The sequence below is a fragment of the Alligator mississippiensis genome, chromosome 3, assembly GCF_030867095.1.
Source record: "Alligator mississippiensis isolate rAllMis1 chromosome 3, rAllMis1, whole genome shotgun sequence".
Classification (NCBI taxonomy): Eukaryota; Metazoa; Chordata; order Crocodylia; family Alligatoridae; genus Alligator; species Alligator mississippiensis.
In genome coordinates, this window is record NC_081826.1 from 92,309,539 (window position 1) to 92,328,421 (window position 18,883).

The 18,883-nt window shown below is 43.1% G+C and overlaps 1 protein-coding gene across 21 annotated transcripts in view; it reads right to left on the bottom strand.

The window, feature by feature from the left end:
- EPB41L3 (erythrocyte membrane protein band 4.1 like 3) overlaps nt 1–18,883 on the bottom strand; it is a 142,365-nt gene that overhangs the window by 98,301 nt on the left and 25,181 nt on the right. For all 21 annotated transcript variants that reach the window (XM_059724218.1, XM_059724210.1, XM_059724213.1 and 18 more), the window contains exon 2: nt 313–512. In XM_059724218.1, coding sequence (XP_059580201.1) covers nt 313–501 — 189 coding nt within the window. In that variant the 5' untranslated portion in view covers nt 502–512. The remainder of the gene's footprint in view (nt 1–312; nt 513–18,883) is intronic.

Sequence of the window (18,883 nt, forward strand, 5' to 3'; positions counted from 1 at the left end):
TTTCAAAATTAGCACTCTAATGTAAAGAAAAGCTTAAAGAATGCTTTTCTGCTTATAATACTGGCCTCCAAAATTAAGCACATCTAACATTAATTCCAGAAGATTGTGCATAAAGGTATACTAACACATTATTGTCAAGTCCCAAGGACCTGAGCCAAATCAGTATATTTTTGCGATGTCATTAAAAAAGCCCTTCAAATCAAACAAAGCTTTAAGGTAGACAAGACTTTTATTCAGACGCTTTTACTTGCAAAGAGCTTATAAAAGTGTGTAATCCACTGTGTCCAGCAATTGTATAAACAGTTCACTTGCCTGCTCTTTTTTCACAGGTGTACTGTGAGCTGCCACACCAGAAAACTGTTCTAATCCGTTCTGATGTTCTTCACTTAGCTGCTGCTGGTCTGGAGGTTGTGCCCCTGCTGTCCCTTGCTGAGCAGGGTCTTCTTGCTGATCTTGTTCTTTGTCCTTCGACTCGGAATCTGATCCAGATTCGGTAGTCATGGTTGATTATTCTGTAAAACAAGATGGTCAAACTTACTCCAGACAATTCTTGCATCTAATTTTTTTTTTTTTTTAAATTACATTGCAAAATGGAAAAAGACTATCACTAAGTTTTAGTCTCATTAATCCTGGCTTGGAAACCAATCAAAGTATATATTCATTATTCATCAGTGACCCATTCTGAATTCTTAGAAAATAACTTGAGGCAAAAGAGCAGGGCTAAATACATTAATAAATCCCAAGGAATTTTATGCTCCATAAAATGTAATTCTGCACTGCCATTTATTAAGCATATTGTAGCAAAAGTATGGTAATGAGAAATACAAAAATAAAATTCAGGAGGAGTGTTATAGCCAATGAGTAATGTTTTCACAAGAACCTAAATGAGCTGGAGTATGTCTATATTACTTCCTCAGTGTTTCTGTGTGTCATTTAGAAGCATGGCACTACCTACACCTCCTCCCACCAACCATATATGAAGCCTAGAAGCGAATCCAGGGACATTCGCCCTATCACAGCTCTTAAACTCTGTCTCCTGGATGCTTGTAAGTGGGGACACTCACTCATTTCCAGGTTTGGTGCAAGCAAATGGGCAAGCTAGTACTTCTCAGTGGAGTACTCTGCAACTCCAGAGACATGGTAGAGACCTACCTTCAGGCTCTTAAAATTCCAATGACTTTCATTGGACTTAAGTGTTTTTGGACATGTTTAACTGTAGGCTCCCTAGTGTCATTTAAAGACCCAAGCCCTTTTTGAAAATGAGTTGTAGGAACTTTGGAAAGTTTTACATAATATCTTTAATGTTAATACTTAGCCAACAGAGACAGTAGTGGGGAAGGGGAAGAGAGAAAGAGGGAGAGAGATGTGCGAATTGAACAGAAACATTTTCATACAATCAGCTCTTATGAGACACGGTCAGCTTTTAAGAAAGATGATGCTATGAGCCAAATTCTGCTCAGTGACTGCACATCAAAATTTCATTCTGGCTGTAGCAGCATTCTATAATTTCAAAAGAGGGAATGTCTCTGAAATCCAAAAGCACTCTAAACCAAAGGCAACATATATAAAGTCCTGTTTATATCTATGAGGTTGCCTGCATGCATGAAGCACACTGAATTTGGCTCTGTGTTTTATTCTGCACCCATTAGATTCAGCTATACTTCCAAAATTTCCCTTAATAAAATTAAAAGGCCTTTAAATTGAAGTTAAAGTTTAGATGCTTGGAAATTTAAGGAACTGAAATAAGTAACGGTTTGAATATGAAAACAGATGTTTGTTTGTGCTATGCTTCATTTGGTCCTAAATCAACATGAGATTGTTAGCAAGGCTATACAGTTGAATATTGTGGTCAAAACTGCTTGTTAACAGACCCCTCCAGCAAGAAAATGTTTTGTAAAAGGGGACCAAAGAAAAAAAAAAAAAGGTATTGTCAGCACTCCATCTGATACTGCAGAAAGACCATCCAACATGAAGACACTATGTCACTCCACATTAAACAAGGATTTGAAAGAACAGATTCTATTTAGCACAGTAAATCCTTTTGCATATTATTTTCAGTATTTACAACTTATTAGCCATCACTGTCTCATATACATGCATCTTGATTTAAGCTATTTTAAACAAAACTAAACTAAAATCAGACTGTAACAATCTAATTCTGTTCATCAAAACCTAATTCCTTTAACCTGGTAACCATAGTTACTATGCGATTACAAGCAATTCCCCAGAATATGAATCTGTTTATAGTTTGGAATGAGTCCACTCAATTCTTAACCAACTAACATGCTTGCTACTACAGCAGGATTCATTAGCTGTATTCTCTCTCTCTTTTTTGCAGTCTAATGGAATAGTCTTTCCCTAACTAGGGATTCATTATTTAATGGAAAATGTTTTGGTGGAGTATTTGAATGTACCATTTAACAAGCATTTTATCTATTGGTTGACACTTTCTATACACTGAAGACCAAATTTTCCAAGGAGCTCATATTTGTGCATGCAGTTTTGCATGTATATTTTTATTTTCACTTGTGCACATACATAGCGAGAAAATTAATAACACTTAGTGTTCAATTTGAGACGTGTGTAAGCAAAATTCATAAATGACAAAAAAAATGGGCAATGGGCAAAACCTGTGCAAGCAAATCACTAATAACCACACACTGAAAGTCTAGCCTCAAATGTCAATCTCTCAATTTAGTAATGTATCACCTAGCTTTAGAAGGATATAATACATTTCTGTACACACCTTGGGATGGCTATTTGGGTTTATTTATTTTAACAATTTTTTTTACCATAGATACAGACAGGAGAATTAAGAGATGGAAAGAGGATTATCTGGAGTCATTTAAAATGTGATGATCATTGTTGAGAGTTCAATTCTATTAAGCCATTCTTTGTTGTACGCTTGAAAAATAAAATGGCAAAATAAGGTTAATCTCTTGTAGTTTTGCAGTGTCCATCTGTCACATCCACGTGCAACAGAACTAGCTCCCATCTGATAATGCTACAGCAGCCATAATAAGACATTTTAAAATGAGTTTTGCACGTTTTCTGTCCATGCTCCTCCCCCACTGTCCCACTGATAACGTTTCTCCCCCTAGTCCCAAACCTTGTTTTGCACCACTATGACAAGAGATAATTTTTCTAAGTAGCCAAACATTCATTCAACAGCAGATTCAATAACAAACAACTGGGTTTAGGGTTTAGTCAGTAATAGAAAATTTAATTGCAACTACCAAGACAGCAACAAAATAACTCCCAATAGTGTAGGATTACCAAGGAGTATGATTTTTCACAAAACAATATAATGCACAAAGGTTTTGTGCGGGCCGGGCCCCGATCCCACGCCCCTCGCCATGTGCGGTGGCGACTGCGATCCCTGGAGCGTTGCCATGGGCAAGCCGGGGGCGAACCGGACCCGTCTTCGGTGCACACGGGCTGTGGCCGTCAGCCCGGGCACGCGGGGTCCGAGAAAACAGGCGTACGAGCTAGAATTAGGCACGGTACACGTAGCGGTAGATTTTAAGATTGTTTGCTTACACCGAAGATGGTCGCGGTGCAGGCAGAAAAACTTGCTTGAGTTACAGTTGCAGATAGAAAAGGAGAGAGGCAGACTAGAGTTCCTCCGGGAACACTCTTCTAGCCTATCCGGGTGGAGGCTCTAAACCGCGAGCCTGTCGGACCAACCGGAGAAAATCCGTCCGGTAAAAAACTCTGAATAGACTCACTCACACGAAGTTTGCTAGGCTCTGTGGATCTGTCTCTTTGGCGCGCAGGGAAGGATACGTCTAGGATCGTACGGCGACGGGGAGAGGCTACAGGCTGATCAGACCTCTGTTGCCTGCTTAAAATGTGTTGGGTCCATGAGGATCCACAGCGCTTAGAGATCTTCACACAGCACAAAGTCTCCTTCTCCTGGTGTTCATGGAGTCCTCCAACTAGGGCGGAAACCACACAAGCCTTTTATACGGCTAGCAGGCCAATCGCTAGCTGCCACGTGTGAATAATTTAATGTAAACCAATAATGGGGCTCAAATTAGAATACAAATGGCGGGAACTCTTTGCAACGTGCATCACTGTGCTGCAACTTAGAAATGCACACTGCAAAGAAGCTGCAAAGTGGCGGGAACTTCTTTTCCACCCGGGGTTCTCTGTTGCAGCAGAAAACTCCACCGTGCAAAGAAGCTGTACTTTGGCAGGAACAATTTAGCGGGGAGCAATTTAGCTGTGCTGAAGCTCACAAAACAAAAACTCACAACTTGGGTTGTGACAGGTTTTAGTAGCAGAGGCCCATTTCTCTTATTAGTGATACCAGTATCATTTTGTAACATTTACTTACCAGTAGCAGACCAGACTATCAACTAGTAAAATAAGATATTTATTTGTACTTCGATTTTAGGTTGGGAGCTTTTTTCTCCCTAACAGCTCTTTAATGAAGATATTTATTATGGCTTTTAGTGGAAGTGGAAGCATTTTAAATTTGTAAAACTTTTACCTGAAACAATGCTACAAAGCTCTCCTGGACTGGATGTTATCTCCAGCTATGTTTAAGCCCCTATCTTCTGGAAGAATGCTGTTAGTACAGGCTCAAATCTTCTTCCTTCCTTGTTTTTTTGTTTTGTTTTTGTTTTTGAGTTATCAGTGATTCCTTGGATTCTCCTGTAGTTGCTCAGGTCCCTGATGGATTTAATTAACCCAAAATTCACCATTTCCAAATGCCTTCTTTACTTGCCCATACAATTTCAATGCTTACTAAATACTAAGACGAACAGTCCTAATCTTATATAATCATCATCTAGATATAAATGAAAGGAAAACTCCAAATTCAATTTCTTAATAAAAACTTCTGCTACTGACATATTTAGGATTTGTCCTTTTTCTTTCAACAAAGGTTGAAAATACCCTCAAAGAATACTGTCGCAGAGCACCAAGGTGCCCTGCTCCTAAAGAGGAGAAACTGCTAGAGGAAAAGCTCTAGCAGGGAATAAGGAGCCCAGCTGGTGGTTGCCAGGACGACGGGAGGCAGCAAATGACCCACACTTGCCAGCGGTCAGCTGGCTACAAGGGGCAAGGCCTGGCTTCTTATAAGGCCCAGGAGCTGAAGCCAGAGGCAGTTCCCTGCCAGCAGCCAGAGAGGCAGGAGCTCCTGGAGTAATGATGCGAGAAGCAGCGAGAACCGCAGGTACCGCTTAAGCAGAGATATAGATGGCAGCTCTAGGGCGTTTGTGCAACATGGTTTAGCCAGGTGGCTCATGTTTAAGTTGTAGCCAAGAGGCTTGAGTTTATGTTGCAGTTTGTTTAACACTGGTAGTTTGGGTAAGGCTATAAGGGGATGGAGGAGGCCTCATAGAGGACTCACGGCAGAGCGAGGACCCCAGCCCCAGTGAGGGCACGGAGTTTGGGGGTACAGGCCCAGCTGCAGGGGGAAGAGTCCGAGGAGGGGGCAGCAGTACAGAGGAGGCCCTAGTGAGAAGGGTGGCATACAGAGAAGGCCCTCAAGGCTTAGATACGCAGAACACCCGGGGCAGGAGAACTGTGGCCAAGTGGAGGACAGGTAGCCTTCCTATAGCAACACACATCATCAAAGTTGTGGCAGGCGAGAATAAGAGGATGCAAGTCCGAAGCTTGGCACAGTAGAGGAGGTGGCAAGGGCTAGCACGGCGACCCTGCTGTCCCTCCTGTTTCAAATACAATGTAAGATAAAAAGTTAACAATTCTTGGATGCCCAAACTAGATGGTCATCTACTTTCCCTAGCAAATAAAGTTAATTAAAAATTAGTTGGCAATCACTTATATTTAATAAATATCATTGTCCTAGGGAAAAGGTCATCAAAAGTATGAAATAAATACAACTTCACTTTTGTTTATAGAATTGCCTTATATAATTCCATTGACTGACATAGCTCCTTTACCTGTATTTTACTGCTGTCTTTCTAGTTAATCCACAGGGTTCAAAAGTATGCCTGATCAGAAGACATATCAGTAGCTAGGAAAAAACTCTAAGGTACTTGTAACTTGTAAGGAAGGCACACTTAATCTGTGTCAAAATTTTCCTAAACTTAGTACAAACTTGGGGCCATATTCTTCCTCTCCCAAAATGAAGAGTTTTTAAGAACACTATTTTATACAAGTTGTACGAGGCATGATTCAACACACATTCATACTTGGGCATCTAATAGAGTTTTGCCTAACAATTCCATATTCGAACATTTAAAAAAAAAAATAGATTACTCACATCCCCAACAAAAATGTTGGTACAGTACTGGATAGTCCAAGACTACTCCAGCTAAACTCAACATGCTTGCTGATTTCAACTACATTAGGATTTGGGTCTGTCTCAAAAAAATCGGAGACTTTGCTGACTTTAAAGGTGACTACTTATCACTTAAGTTAAAAATGAATTTATATTAAGAAATGTTATGTATATAAAGATGGGTCTGAAAGCATTAGTGATGAAGAGTTAAGTGAAGATTAATATACATTCACGTCTTTCCAAAGGTAATATGATATTTTAACATACACATGCAAAATGCCATATAGCATACCCTAGTCTTAATTCTCTCCTCTATATTCCTGCCTAGCGCCACAGTTTATAGAAAATGTATCTTTTTAAACACCTTTCCATTATGCACCACAGTTATTTAATATAAACTATAAAACCCTGAAGACCAACACCCAACATAACAAATTATTCTCCTGTTTACCCAATCATTGTTAAGAGATATAAATCTTACTTTCTATATACAGGCCAGGGACTTAACCCTCTCCATTCCCAATTACCTGTTACAGCTCAGCGTAAACATATTACCTCCTGGTCCCCATATACCTTATTTATACCATGGCTCAACTTTTTCCCTAAAATTTAACAACCAATAGTTGGGAGTGGGTGTCTTAAATGTGGAAATGGTTTTGAACAATTTTGTTAAAGAGAAAATTCATTTTTTCTTCAAATTTATCATCCCAAAACAAGATGCACATGTCATTTAAGGGTGTTTGGTGTGCAGATACTGTTCATCATTCCGTTATGAGGCAAAGCACAAATCAATCCCTTAATATCGACTGAAAATGTCATACTTTACCCATTCATATGCTTGCATTATCCTTTCATTACAACTCATCCATTAATTTAGCACTCTGCCTTCCAGTTCTAGAACCTAGATCTTCTTTTACTAAACATATATAGAATGTTCTGCTCGGAATCAGTAGCCAGCACTGCCTGTGACAACCTGCCATTAGTACAGGTTTCCCATGCTTTATGCTGTACATGCGTTTGTGGAAAATGGTGCATAACTTGAATTCACATAAAGGGAACCCACTTTACAGTCGAGATCTTGGCCCCTCTTCCTATTTGGCACATTGTACTCACCCCCAGGCCCATTTCTACCGCTTCTATAAGACAATTTTGGTATTTGCCAACAGCAGACAGTACACACAAGCACAGGGTGGTGGTGAATGTTACCATAATGGGGATGACAACTACAGAAACACGTGACACAGACAACAAGTGAGGAGCACAGATCCACACAGGAGACTATTTTGCTGTATGTCATTCCCACAATGCACTGTGCAAAACAGCTGACTGTGGGCTTCCACAGCATACTGATCACAGAGTGAATTGACCTTGCATATAATTTAGGTTACATGGGGGGCAAGAAGAAAGGGATTTGGTGGTAGGGGTCTGCTACAGACCCCCACACCAAGGGGAAGAACTAGACTTGGGGCTCCTGAGGCAGCTCTCGGAGACCATAAAAGCAAAGGAGGAGGTAGTCATGGGGGACCTAAACAACCCAGACATCTGTTGGGAGACACAGACAGCAAAGTCCCACCGTTCACACAGGTTTCTAACCTGTGTACAGGACCTCCACCTGACACAGGAGGTACACGGTCCCACTAGGGGGAATGCCTTACTGGATCTGGTATTGGCAACGGGGGATGACATGGTAGGGGACCTACAGATCGGTAGCCATCTGGGGGACAGTGATCACCTAATAATAGAATTCTTCATAAGACGTTGAGTGGGTAAGGTAACTAGTAGGGTGAAAGTGCTAGACTTTAGAAAAGCGGATTTCAATGAACTCAGGCGACTAGTCAAGGACGCACTGCAGAGTAGGAGTTTTGAAGTGATGGGAGCCCCAAGAAGGGTGGCTGTGCCTTAAGGAAACGATCCTTCGGGCACAAAGGGAGACAATCCCGATGGGAGGAAAGAGAGGGAAAGGGGCCAGGAGGCTTCCTTGGCTGACCAGAGAAATCCAGGGCAGCCTAAGGGCCAAAAGGGGAGCACATAAAAAGTGGAAACAGGGAGAGATCACCAAAGAGGAGTATACCTTCTTTGCTCGCGCTTGTAGGGAGGCAGTTAGATGGGCCAAAGCTACCATGGAGCTGAGGATGGCATCCCAAGTTAAGGATAACAAGAAATTGTTTTTTTAGATATATAGGGAGTAAAAGGAAGGCCCAGGGAGGAATAGGACCCCTACTAAATGGGCAGAAGCAATTGGTGACAGACAGGGGGGACAAGGCTGAACTCCTCAACGAGTTCTTTGCCTCAGTGTTCCTAAGAGAGGGGCAAGACAAGTCTCTCACTGGGGTTGTAGAGAGGCAGCAGCAAGGCGCCAGACTACCATGCGTAGACCCTGAGATGGTGCAGAGTCACTTGGAGGAACTGGATGCCTTTAAGTCAGCAGGACCAGATGAGCTCCATCCGAGGGTGCTGAAGGCACTGGCCGACGTCATTGCACAGCCACTGGCAGGAATATTTGAACGCTCATGGCGCACAGGCCAAGTCCCAGAGGACTGGAAAAGGGCCAGTGTGGTCCCCATTTTCAAGAAGGGGAGGAAGGAGGACCCGGGCAACTATAGGTCAGTCAGTCTCACCTCCATCCTTGGCAAAGTCTTTGAAAAAATTATCAAGACTCACATTTGTGAGAGCCCAGCAGAAAAAATTATGCTGAGGGGAAACCAGCACGGGTTCGTGGCAGGCAGATCATGCCTGACTAATCTAGTATCTTTCTATGACCAGGTTACAAAACGCCTGGAGACAGGAGTAGGGGTGGATGTTGTATACTTAGACTTCAGGAAGGCCTTCGATACAGTATCCCACCCCATACTGGTGAACAAGTTAAGAGGCTGTGACTTGGATGTCTACACAGTCCGGTGGGTGGCGAATTGGCTGGAGGGTCGCACCCAGAGAGTCGTGGTGGATGGGTCGGTTTCGACCTGGAAGAGTGTGGGCAGTGGGGTCCCGCAGGACTCAGTCCTTGGACCGATACTCTTTAATGTCTTCATCAGCAACTTGGACGAGGGAGTGAAGTGTACTCTGTCCAAGTTTGCAGATGACACAAAGCTATGGGGAGAAGTGGACACGCTGGAGGGCAGGGAACAGCTGCAAGCAGACCTGGACAGGTTGGACAAGCGGGCAGAAAACAACAGAATGCAGTTCAACAAGGAGAAATGCAAAGTGCTGCACCTAGGGAAGAAAAATGTCCAGCACACCTACTGCCTAGGAAATGACCTGCTGGGTGGCACAGAGGTGGAAAGGGATCTTGGAGTCCTAGTGGACTCCAAGATGAACATGAGTCAGCAGTGTGACGAAGCCATTAGAAAAGCTAATGGCACTTTATCGTGCATCAGCAGATGCATGACGAACAGATCCAAGGAGGTGATACTTCCCCTCTATCGGGCGCTGGTCAGACCGCAGTTGGAGTACTGCGTGCAATTCTGGGCACCGCACTTCAAGAGGGATGCGGATAACCTGGAGAGGGTCCAGAGAAGGGCCACTCGTATGGTTAAGGGCCTGCAGACCAAGCCCTACGAGGAGAGACTAGAGAACCTGGACCTTTTCAGCCTCCGCAAGAGAAGGTTGAGAGGCAACCTTGTGGCTGCCTATAAGTTCATCAAGGGGGCACAGAAGGGAATTGGTGAGGATTTATTCACCAAGGCGCCCCCGGGGGTTACAAGAAATAATGGCCACAAGCTAGCAGAGAGCAGATTTAGATTGGACATTAGGAAGAACTTCTTCACAGTTCGAGTGGCCAAGGTCTGGAACGGGCTCCCAAGGGAGGTGGTGCTCTCCCCTACCCTGGGGGTCTTCAAGAGGAGGTTATATGCATCTAGCTGGGGTCATCTAGACCCAACACTCTTTCTTGCCTATGCAGGGGGTCGGACTTGATGATCTATTGAGGTCCCTTCCGACCCTAACATCTATGAATAATGAATTTTTGGTATAAAAAGGGTCATAACATAGGAGTAAATTTGTGTATACAGAACCCGCATAAAGCTAGGGAAACCTGTATCTAATAATAACACTTCATTTATTTTCACTGATAAAAAGAGTCTACTTATTATAAATAAAACAAATTAAAGGAGAAATTGCAAATCAATTCCAAAATAAATAGCAATGAAAATGACAAACCAACTACTGAGCCAGCTGTAATTGAATGAACCAGCCACTATTTCCTGTAATGTAAGGATTAAAGTTTCATATTTAAAAAAAGTCTATGATCTAATTAATTTTCTTTGTGGAAAGTTCTCTTTTAAATTATAATCACATCTAAAGATTATTATAAATCACTGTTGAGAGCCAGCTTTGCAAATGATATAATAATGATTTCTATTTTTAAATTTTTGTTCCAAATAAGGGACATTATATAGCAATGACCTCTGAGGAGGAGGGCATTTCTCCAGATTATGGATAATCTTGCTACTAAAAACAATACAATAATGTAACTATATACTATAAAAGGACAATGGGGCATCAGATCATGATACTTTCTTCCCTTTAACTGTTACCACAAAATACCATGAGTTTTATCCCCATTAGTTCACATTCCAAAAAAGAATAGTTCTTTTTATTTCACACCTTAAAGTTAACGTGATTTTTCCCTCATGTTTTTGAAAGTCTTAATGCTGACTACAAATCCTACATGCAAAACACCAAAAAAGTCTTTGCATATGGTGTTTGACAGCGTAAGCCCTTCACGAACAGAAGAATAAAAAAGGACTGGCATGGGGATTAGGTAGTTCATGCTAGGTAATCTTCTCTTACTCATCACCCCCCTGAAGGACTGGACTGGAGAGGATGTTTTGATATAAATCTTTTCTCTTCTCAAACACGTGGATCAGAAACACTGCTGCCACATCTTTAGGTCCAGGAAGGTTGAGGGGTTGTGTCTGTATTTCCCTATGATTGTGTAGTACGCGTACAGTTAACTCTAAGCTCACCAGCTCGTCAGCACGGCTCCTGCTGGAACAGCCACTTTGGCATAGCTTCCAAACCCTGGGGGTTACCTCGATGCTCCCCCTAGCCTCTTTATCCCTTGCTGACAAACTCAACACCAGGCAGTGTGGAGGGCAAGTGGTAGTGGCACCCACTGTATGTGCGCCACAGCCTCAGAGGCCATGCACCTATGCCTCCCTCCTAGATCTCCCCATCTCTTTAGGTTACATTTGTTAGGTAGATCCCAACGACTCAATGCTAACTTTTCACATTCACCACCTTTTGTTCCCCTGTATACTGATTATTTTATTTTAAATTTAGCGTATTAGTTGTGCATTATATAGTCTGAGATGACAGCTGAATTAATACATTCAAAGAAAAGAAAGAATAGTACGTAAAATGCAAGGGAAAACACATACGGCAAAAAGTTCAGGAGATGCAGCAGTTTCCAAATAGACAATATTAAAATAATACACAGTGACACACTATGCAAGGGGTGCTCATCCCCCCATCTATGGGCCAGATCCAGCCCTTTGTGCTATGTCATCCAGACTGTAGAGCTCCTGACTGGTCCGAAAAATGAACAGCCCTGGGCTTTCATATTTCCAGATCTGTACAGAGCCCCGAGAGCCAGACAATATGCCCCTGCAGGACAGGGCAAGGACAATCGTGGCACATGGGGAAAAGGAGGCGGCGAGACGGAGCCCTGGGGCCCAATCCACGTATATAGGGACTAGCCAAGACCGACTGGGATGAGGCAGAGAGCCTGATCTTGGCATGGGGGCCCAATCAGGCCTGTGGGGTCAAAAGGTTGAATATGACCTGGGGCTGCATGGGGCAGATAACAGCAGTGAGGAGACCCCTGGCCCAGATCTCTGCTCTCTGAAGAGCCAGGTCGCACGACAGGGCAGCCCTGCTCCCTGCCACACAACTTGGCTCCGCAGGGAGCAGAGGTCCAGGGCAACGTGGGGTGAGCAGCGGTGGGGAGGAGACCCAGCACAGAACTCTGCTCCCTGCAGAGCCAGGTCATACGGCAGGGACCAGCAGGTTTGCTCACCACTCTGCGCTGCTTCCCTGTCCCATGACCTGGTATGATAGGGATCAGAGATTGGCGCAAGGGGCTCCTCACCTGCAAGGAGAGCAGCAGCCCTCTCCCTCTCCTGGATGAGCCACCCATGGCCCCAGCCTACTCCCCACTGGGGCCCCAGGCCCCACCCGGCTGGGTAGGGCTGTGCAAAGCTTCCCTTGCAGCCCATTCAAAACAGATTCAGAGGAGATTCAGCCAAAATGAAACAGGACAGTGGTCTGAAACACCGAAACAAATCACTGTCCTCCAAAATGGCCGAATCCGAAACCAAATCAAAATACAGCCATTTCACATAGCCCTACTACGTATGTATATCTATCTATATTTAAGACATAATTCATTTTGCACCTTAGCTCCTCCTGATAGCGCATGATTGTGTATATATGTGTAAATATGTATGCATATATGTATGCACAATCATGCATGAGGAGGAGGAGCTAAGGTGCAAAATAATTTACGTTTTAGAAAGCACCTAAAAGACAAGACGGAAAAGCTTTATAAAAAGATCAGAAAGGTGAAGAGGAAAAAAAAAGTCTCTCTCTCTAACTTAAAGCTAAGAATATTCTTCAAGAGACGCTGAAATAATAGACATATTTCCTTACAAAAAAAGCTAATTATGTCCAGATGCTTAACACACATTAACAATGAGGCTATAGGAACACGGGCCAGAATAAGGAAAAAAGAATAGGTTAGAAAATATTTAGAGAAGTTAAACATATTCACATTATTAGGATCCAATTAAATTTACCTTAGACAACTACCCAAAATAATTTCTACAGAATTAGGAATTATATTACAAAATTCATGGAGGAAAATAAGGTCTTAGAGGACCGGAGGACTGAAAACATAGTACCAATCTTTAAAAAGTCGGAAAAGAGACTGCAGAATAATAGCCTACTTCCAAACTCTTCCATTTGTAAGCATCAAGAGGATAATAGTAGTAGTAAGGAACAGCCAGCATGGATTTGTCAAGAAGAAGCGATGTCAAACTAATCTAATTTCCTTCGCTGTCAGAGCAAATAGCCTCCTAGATAGAGAAGCAATATGTTTGGTATTTTGGCTTTATAGAGGCTTTTACAACAGTCCTACATGACACTCTCATAAAACTAAGAAGGAAAATATGGTCTTGATGAAATCATAAAAGTTCAAAAACTATATTCAGAGATTATTTATCAACTGACTGCTGTCAAACTGGGAAGGCTTTTTAAGTGGTGGCCATAGGTGTGTGCCTGGGTCCAGTTGCATATTTCTATGAAAAATGTTGATGATGGAAAAGAAAGTATATTCCACAAATTTGCTGATGACACTAAGCCAAGAGGGCTGTGGTAGCAGTTTTGAGAGCAGGTTGAGAATTCAAAGTTACCTTGGTAAATTGAAGAAATGGTCTGAATAAATAAGGTGAAATTCAGAGAGACAAGTGCAAAGTACTCCCACATTTAGGAAGGAAAAATCAAATCCACAAATATAAAAATGAGGAGTTACCTTTACAGAAAAAGATTTGTATTACAGTGGAATGCCATCTGAACATGTTAGTAAAATGATGCCAATGTGTCATTCTAGAGTCTGTCAAGAGAAATGTTGTATATAAAACACAGGAGGTAATACTTGCATTCTGATGGGCACTGGTTTTATATATCTACATCTATAGATATAGATATTGGTTTTGAGCACTATACTTGAAAAAGATACAGGCAATTTGGAGAGATCCTCCTCTCCTCTGAGGGGGTTAACAAAAAATGATTAAGAGATTTAGAAAATATGACTTAATTTAGAAAAAAAGAGAAAATGGAGAAAGTCTTTCACTCTGTAAAACATACCGTTATAAAGAGAATAGGATTCTCCACATCCACTGAGGGTAGGACAAGAGAAAAGAAGCTTAAAATTTGAAGCAAGAAAAATATATTACATGTAAGGGGCAATCCAACCAATCAAAAACCATTTTAGCTGCAAGTATAGTTAGGTACTGGAATGAGCCACCAAGATGAAGGCTGTATCATTAGAGGTTTTTAAGAACAGATTAAACTAAACACCTGTCAGGGATGGTCGATCTATATTTGACTCTGCCTCTGCACAAGTGTAGGAGCAAAATGACTTCTTAAAGTCACCTCCATACCTACTGTTTTTGTGACTGGGAAACTACCCGCATTTGTTTTGCTGAAGATTCTCTGAGAGAGAAGCAGAAAGAGTAAAAAGAACCTCCTGAAGTCTGTTTGGTGTAGATTTGTAAAGGGAACAAAGACAGCAGTGATCCAAGTACAGCTTGCACTAGCTATACCCAGGTGATAGATACCTTGAAGATATTGCTACTGGCTGGCACGGGTTATTTTCACCCCCAACTTGCTACAAACCTGGAAGTAAGGCAAGACGAGAATCAGAGGGCCAAGAAAAAGACATAACCAGGTTCTGACAGCACTTCCTTAAGCTGTATTGAACAGATCTCACTTGCAGCAGAAATTCTCAAAAAATATTAGGACCTTCCCACTCTCCCCAAAATGCTGCAGTTGTCATTCACAGCAATAACTAAACCAAAACGTTAAATCTATAGCTTGACAAATGAGTGCATTCCAGAGAACTCTGAATTCAACTACAGAAAACTGCAAAGAATGTTACAAAGCTTTTACTATTATTTCATTCAATATAAACAATAAAACATGTTGGAAAACCTGAGAAACTGCTGTTTATAATAGTGACTAACAAAGCCACCTATCACTGAAAAGCTTTAATCCACAAACTGAACTGCAATCTTAATAAGGTACTGTAGGTTGGTATAATAATAGATTGCATGAAAAAAAAAAAAAAGAAATTGAAAAAAATGCTGAGGAAGAGGAGGATAAAGTTTATTTTAATATATTAATTTGTATTCACAGTAAGAATAGTAGTTTTGCTGCAGGGTTTTACATTCATTTTTGTTACACACATGTTGTAATTGAAACCAGAAATGGTTGAAGTCATTGTAGGGAATCCTAGTTTTTTCTGTTTACAGCCCCCCCCCCCTCCCCCCCCCCAAAATTATATTAAAAACCCCAAATCCTTGTTTTTCTGCAACTGAAATGAAATGCTTCTCTCTCTCTCTTTGTTTTATTGATATATTTGCAACTTTAAAGCAGTCTGGAAACCTACCAGTGCCTCAATCATTATTATAAAATACATTCTAAATACCTACATATTTTTGCATTTGATTTTAGTTTTTATCAAGGGGGAAAAAAGAAATAATCAATCAGAACTTCCCTTGCCCCCTCCGCTCACCAGGACACAGGTCCAGCTGTGACTGCCCCCACCCTACTTCGTGGTGCCCTTATATGGCAGTGTTCCTCACTCCCAAACCACAGCTCTCCACCCCACAAAGCCCCGTCAGTGCCCCTCACTGCCAACCCACAGTCCCCTACCCCTGCTGATGCCTCCCACTCCCAAATCCACAGGCCCTGAATCCCCCAGCTCTGCCAGTGCCCCTCACTCCCGACCTACAGCCTCCTGCCCCCGCCCCTGCCAAGAGGGCTTCCAGCTGCCAAGGCTACAGGACCATCCTCACTTTGGCAGCTAGGTGGGTAGCTCCAAGCCCCTCAGAGAGCAGCCCACATCCTCCCTCACCCCAAGCACAAATCTGAATAGGCATGTGGCCCCACCCTGCCCCAGTGATGCATAGTCTGTGGCATGTGACCCCTCCCCAGGAATATTTACAGTGGCAGAAATCCAGCCCCGCCAGCTCCCTGGATGAGCCGCCTGTGCCGCCATCCCGTTCCCCTGACTTGGCCTTGTAGCTATGCATTTCCACCCCAGCTGGACAGCACTCCCAGGCTCAGGCACCAACCCCCACCCACTCCCTCCCTCCCCATAGGTGCCACTGCCTCAATCTGCCCCTCCCACTTCACCTATGCCCCACCCCTATAGATTTACCTGCAGGCAGCTGGGGGAGCTACTCTCCTCCGCTGACTGACTCTATTGCTGGCCACGTGCATATATGCACATGCAGACATGTACGTAGTGCTTTCTGTATCTCATTCCCTCCAGCCCCAAGCAGCTCCTTGCAGGTTAAAAAACTCAGTTTCCCATGTTTTTCTCCTTTAAAGGAGAAAAACTGTGTTTTTCCAAAGCAAATGGAAAACCTGGATCCCTGGTCATCAGTGTCTACCAGTGTTTAAGTCCCATACCTAACCATCTCTTGATCACTTTCTGCAGGACTCATTATATATAAAAATTATTATGAGCCCCTCGCCCTCCCTCAGCTGGGGTCTGCCTGGAAGGGGCGCAACAGCCCCTGCTAGGCTTTTCCCTGCTCCCTACTCGAGCAGAGAGGGAGAGGGCATGGCCAGATACTGGCCCCAAGGAAGGAGGGAGAGGGTGTTTAAACCCCCCGCGCCTCAGCGTGCCAGCCTGGGGCTGCTTTTGCCCTCCCCCACAGGAACACCCTGGCTGGGGTCCATTCAGGCCAGATTGGGGGGTTTAAACACCCTCTCCCCAATCATACTCAGCAGGCCTGCCAGAGCCTGGCCATGTGTCCAGTCCCATCCCCGCCCTCACCCCCAGCTCATACAGGGAGTGGAGAAAAGCCTGGAGGGCTTCTCTCCCAGCTTCCCAACCACTGCGGAAGGAAGGGGAAGGCTTGCTGTTGTACCTGCCAGCTTCTAGCCTGAACCACTGCATTGATTCTTGGTTCAGTCTACACAATTTAAATTAACCTGTAAAGATTGAATCAATTTAGCTTTGGGCTTTTTGACTGTCTGTACTTAGCCCTGGACACCAGAGGCTGAGAGGCATTCCTGCTTTCCAGCCCCATTGCTAGAGGGCACCACTGCTGCATGGTCTTATAGGCATTTTGAAACACTTGGTGTGAGGGGGGAACATGTGCAGCTTCATACTGCTGAACTGTACTGTCCATACACTTAGAAACTAAAATTCAGTAAAGAATCTAGCTGCTTCTGCTTCACATTATGTAGTGAAGTATGCAAAGTTATCCACAGATCGCCATTCACTACTGTCTTCTGTCCAGTCCATTGCATTAGGGGGAAATAAATGCAATTTTGAAAACTTGTGCTTTTACAGTGTATGAAGGATTCCTTTTTTTTTTTTTTTTTAAACTGATTTTATTTCCCTATCTTTCACCTTTTGATGAGCAAACAAGGAAGAAGAAAAGAAATCCGAAGCAGAGAAGGGGAAGGTTTCAAGGTCAGCTAGCTAATGCTTGATATTATCAGTACTTGCCTTTTCCTTTATTAGATGCAGTTATACACCAAGAACTAATGAGTTATTACTGAAAATAGCTTTGTACATAATGTACTGCTGTAAAGAAGACTAGGTGGGTAGTAACATTTAGTGCCCATTTTGAAACCAATCCCAGGAGGTGCCAATTTTGTAAACCTTCCCAAAACAAAAACATTTTTAAAATCAATCAATCATTAAGCCTACAAATGTTGTGGGGAGACAGCTGGCAGAGCAGATCCATGAGGCGGTTCTACACAACTACTCTCACATGCACATTGAACTTGTTGCACCAGCATACAGTTGTTAGAAATTCATTGGGATTATTCAAGTACTCCCAATTTTAAATACAATTTTCAAGAATAGAACATGATATTTTGGGATGGCTGAAATAAGGTAATTGCACCAAAATGACCACCAGTGAAACTCCACTGACCTCAGTAAAAGGCATGCACACAAATAACATTCAAATGTTAGTTGAGCAGAAAGACATGAGTGTCCGTCATGGTACTCAAGTGTGTAGGGCAACCAGCTGGGTTACTTATTCCTTTTGGTAATCAACAGTTAAGAGGTACAGAGCTGAGAACCCCAGTTCCATTAGGTTGTGTAAATCTCGCACTATTTTTGCTGGGAATAGGGCTTCAACTCCTCCAAAGGCAAGATAGAGGCTATAAATGAAGCAAAGGGGTCAGAGAGAAAACAAGGAAGTGATGTTAATACAGATTTTGTTAGTGACATACCAATCTTTGCTGACTGTCCCACATCCCCCCAAAGATCTTCCTTTGCTGCAATAACCCACAAGAAGAAAGGGAGTGAGGCCATTAGATCATTAGCTAACTGGAAGATAACTTAGCTAGGGCAATGTTTCCCAAACTTTTCTGTACCACGGCACATTGGCTGAACGTGAAGCGGGAGGAGAGGGTGGCGAGCAGCTGAATGTAGAGGGGAGAGACGAGGGGGACCTATCAGCACAGGGCCAGCCAGGACACAGTGGCAGTGCGGGGCAGCGGTGGCAGCACTGGCTGTAGCCACGCCCCCCCAAGATTCCACGGCACACCTGGACATGTCCGACGGCACACCAGTGTGCCGTGGCGCACTGGTTGGGAAATGCTGCTCTAGGGGTTCAATCCTGCAAGTTAATTCACAATTCCCTGCACCCAGGTTGGGCCCCACTGAAATATATGGGACATTTATTTCAAGGGTCTACCCAAAGAGGTTCTCTAGAAAGCACGGGGCCTAAAGTAGCTCTACTTTATTGCTACTGATTTTCCAAATGCCCAATTTCTCCTCCCTCCACTCTAGTTTAAACCTTCTAAGGAACTAAGTGGGACAATGGGACCAAGGCTGGAACATTAGGCTTTATAGCATAGTTGGCAGTAAAAATGTTT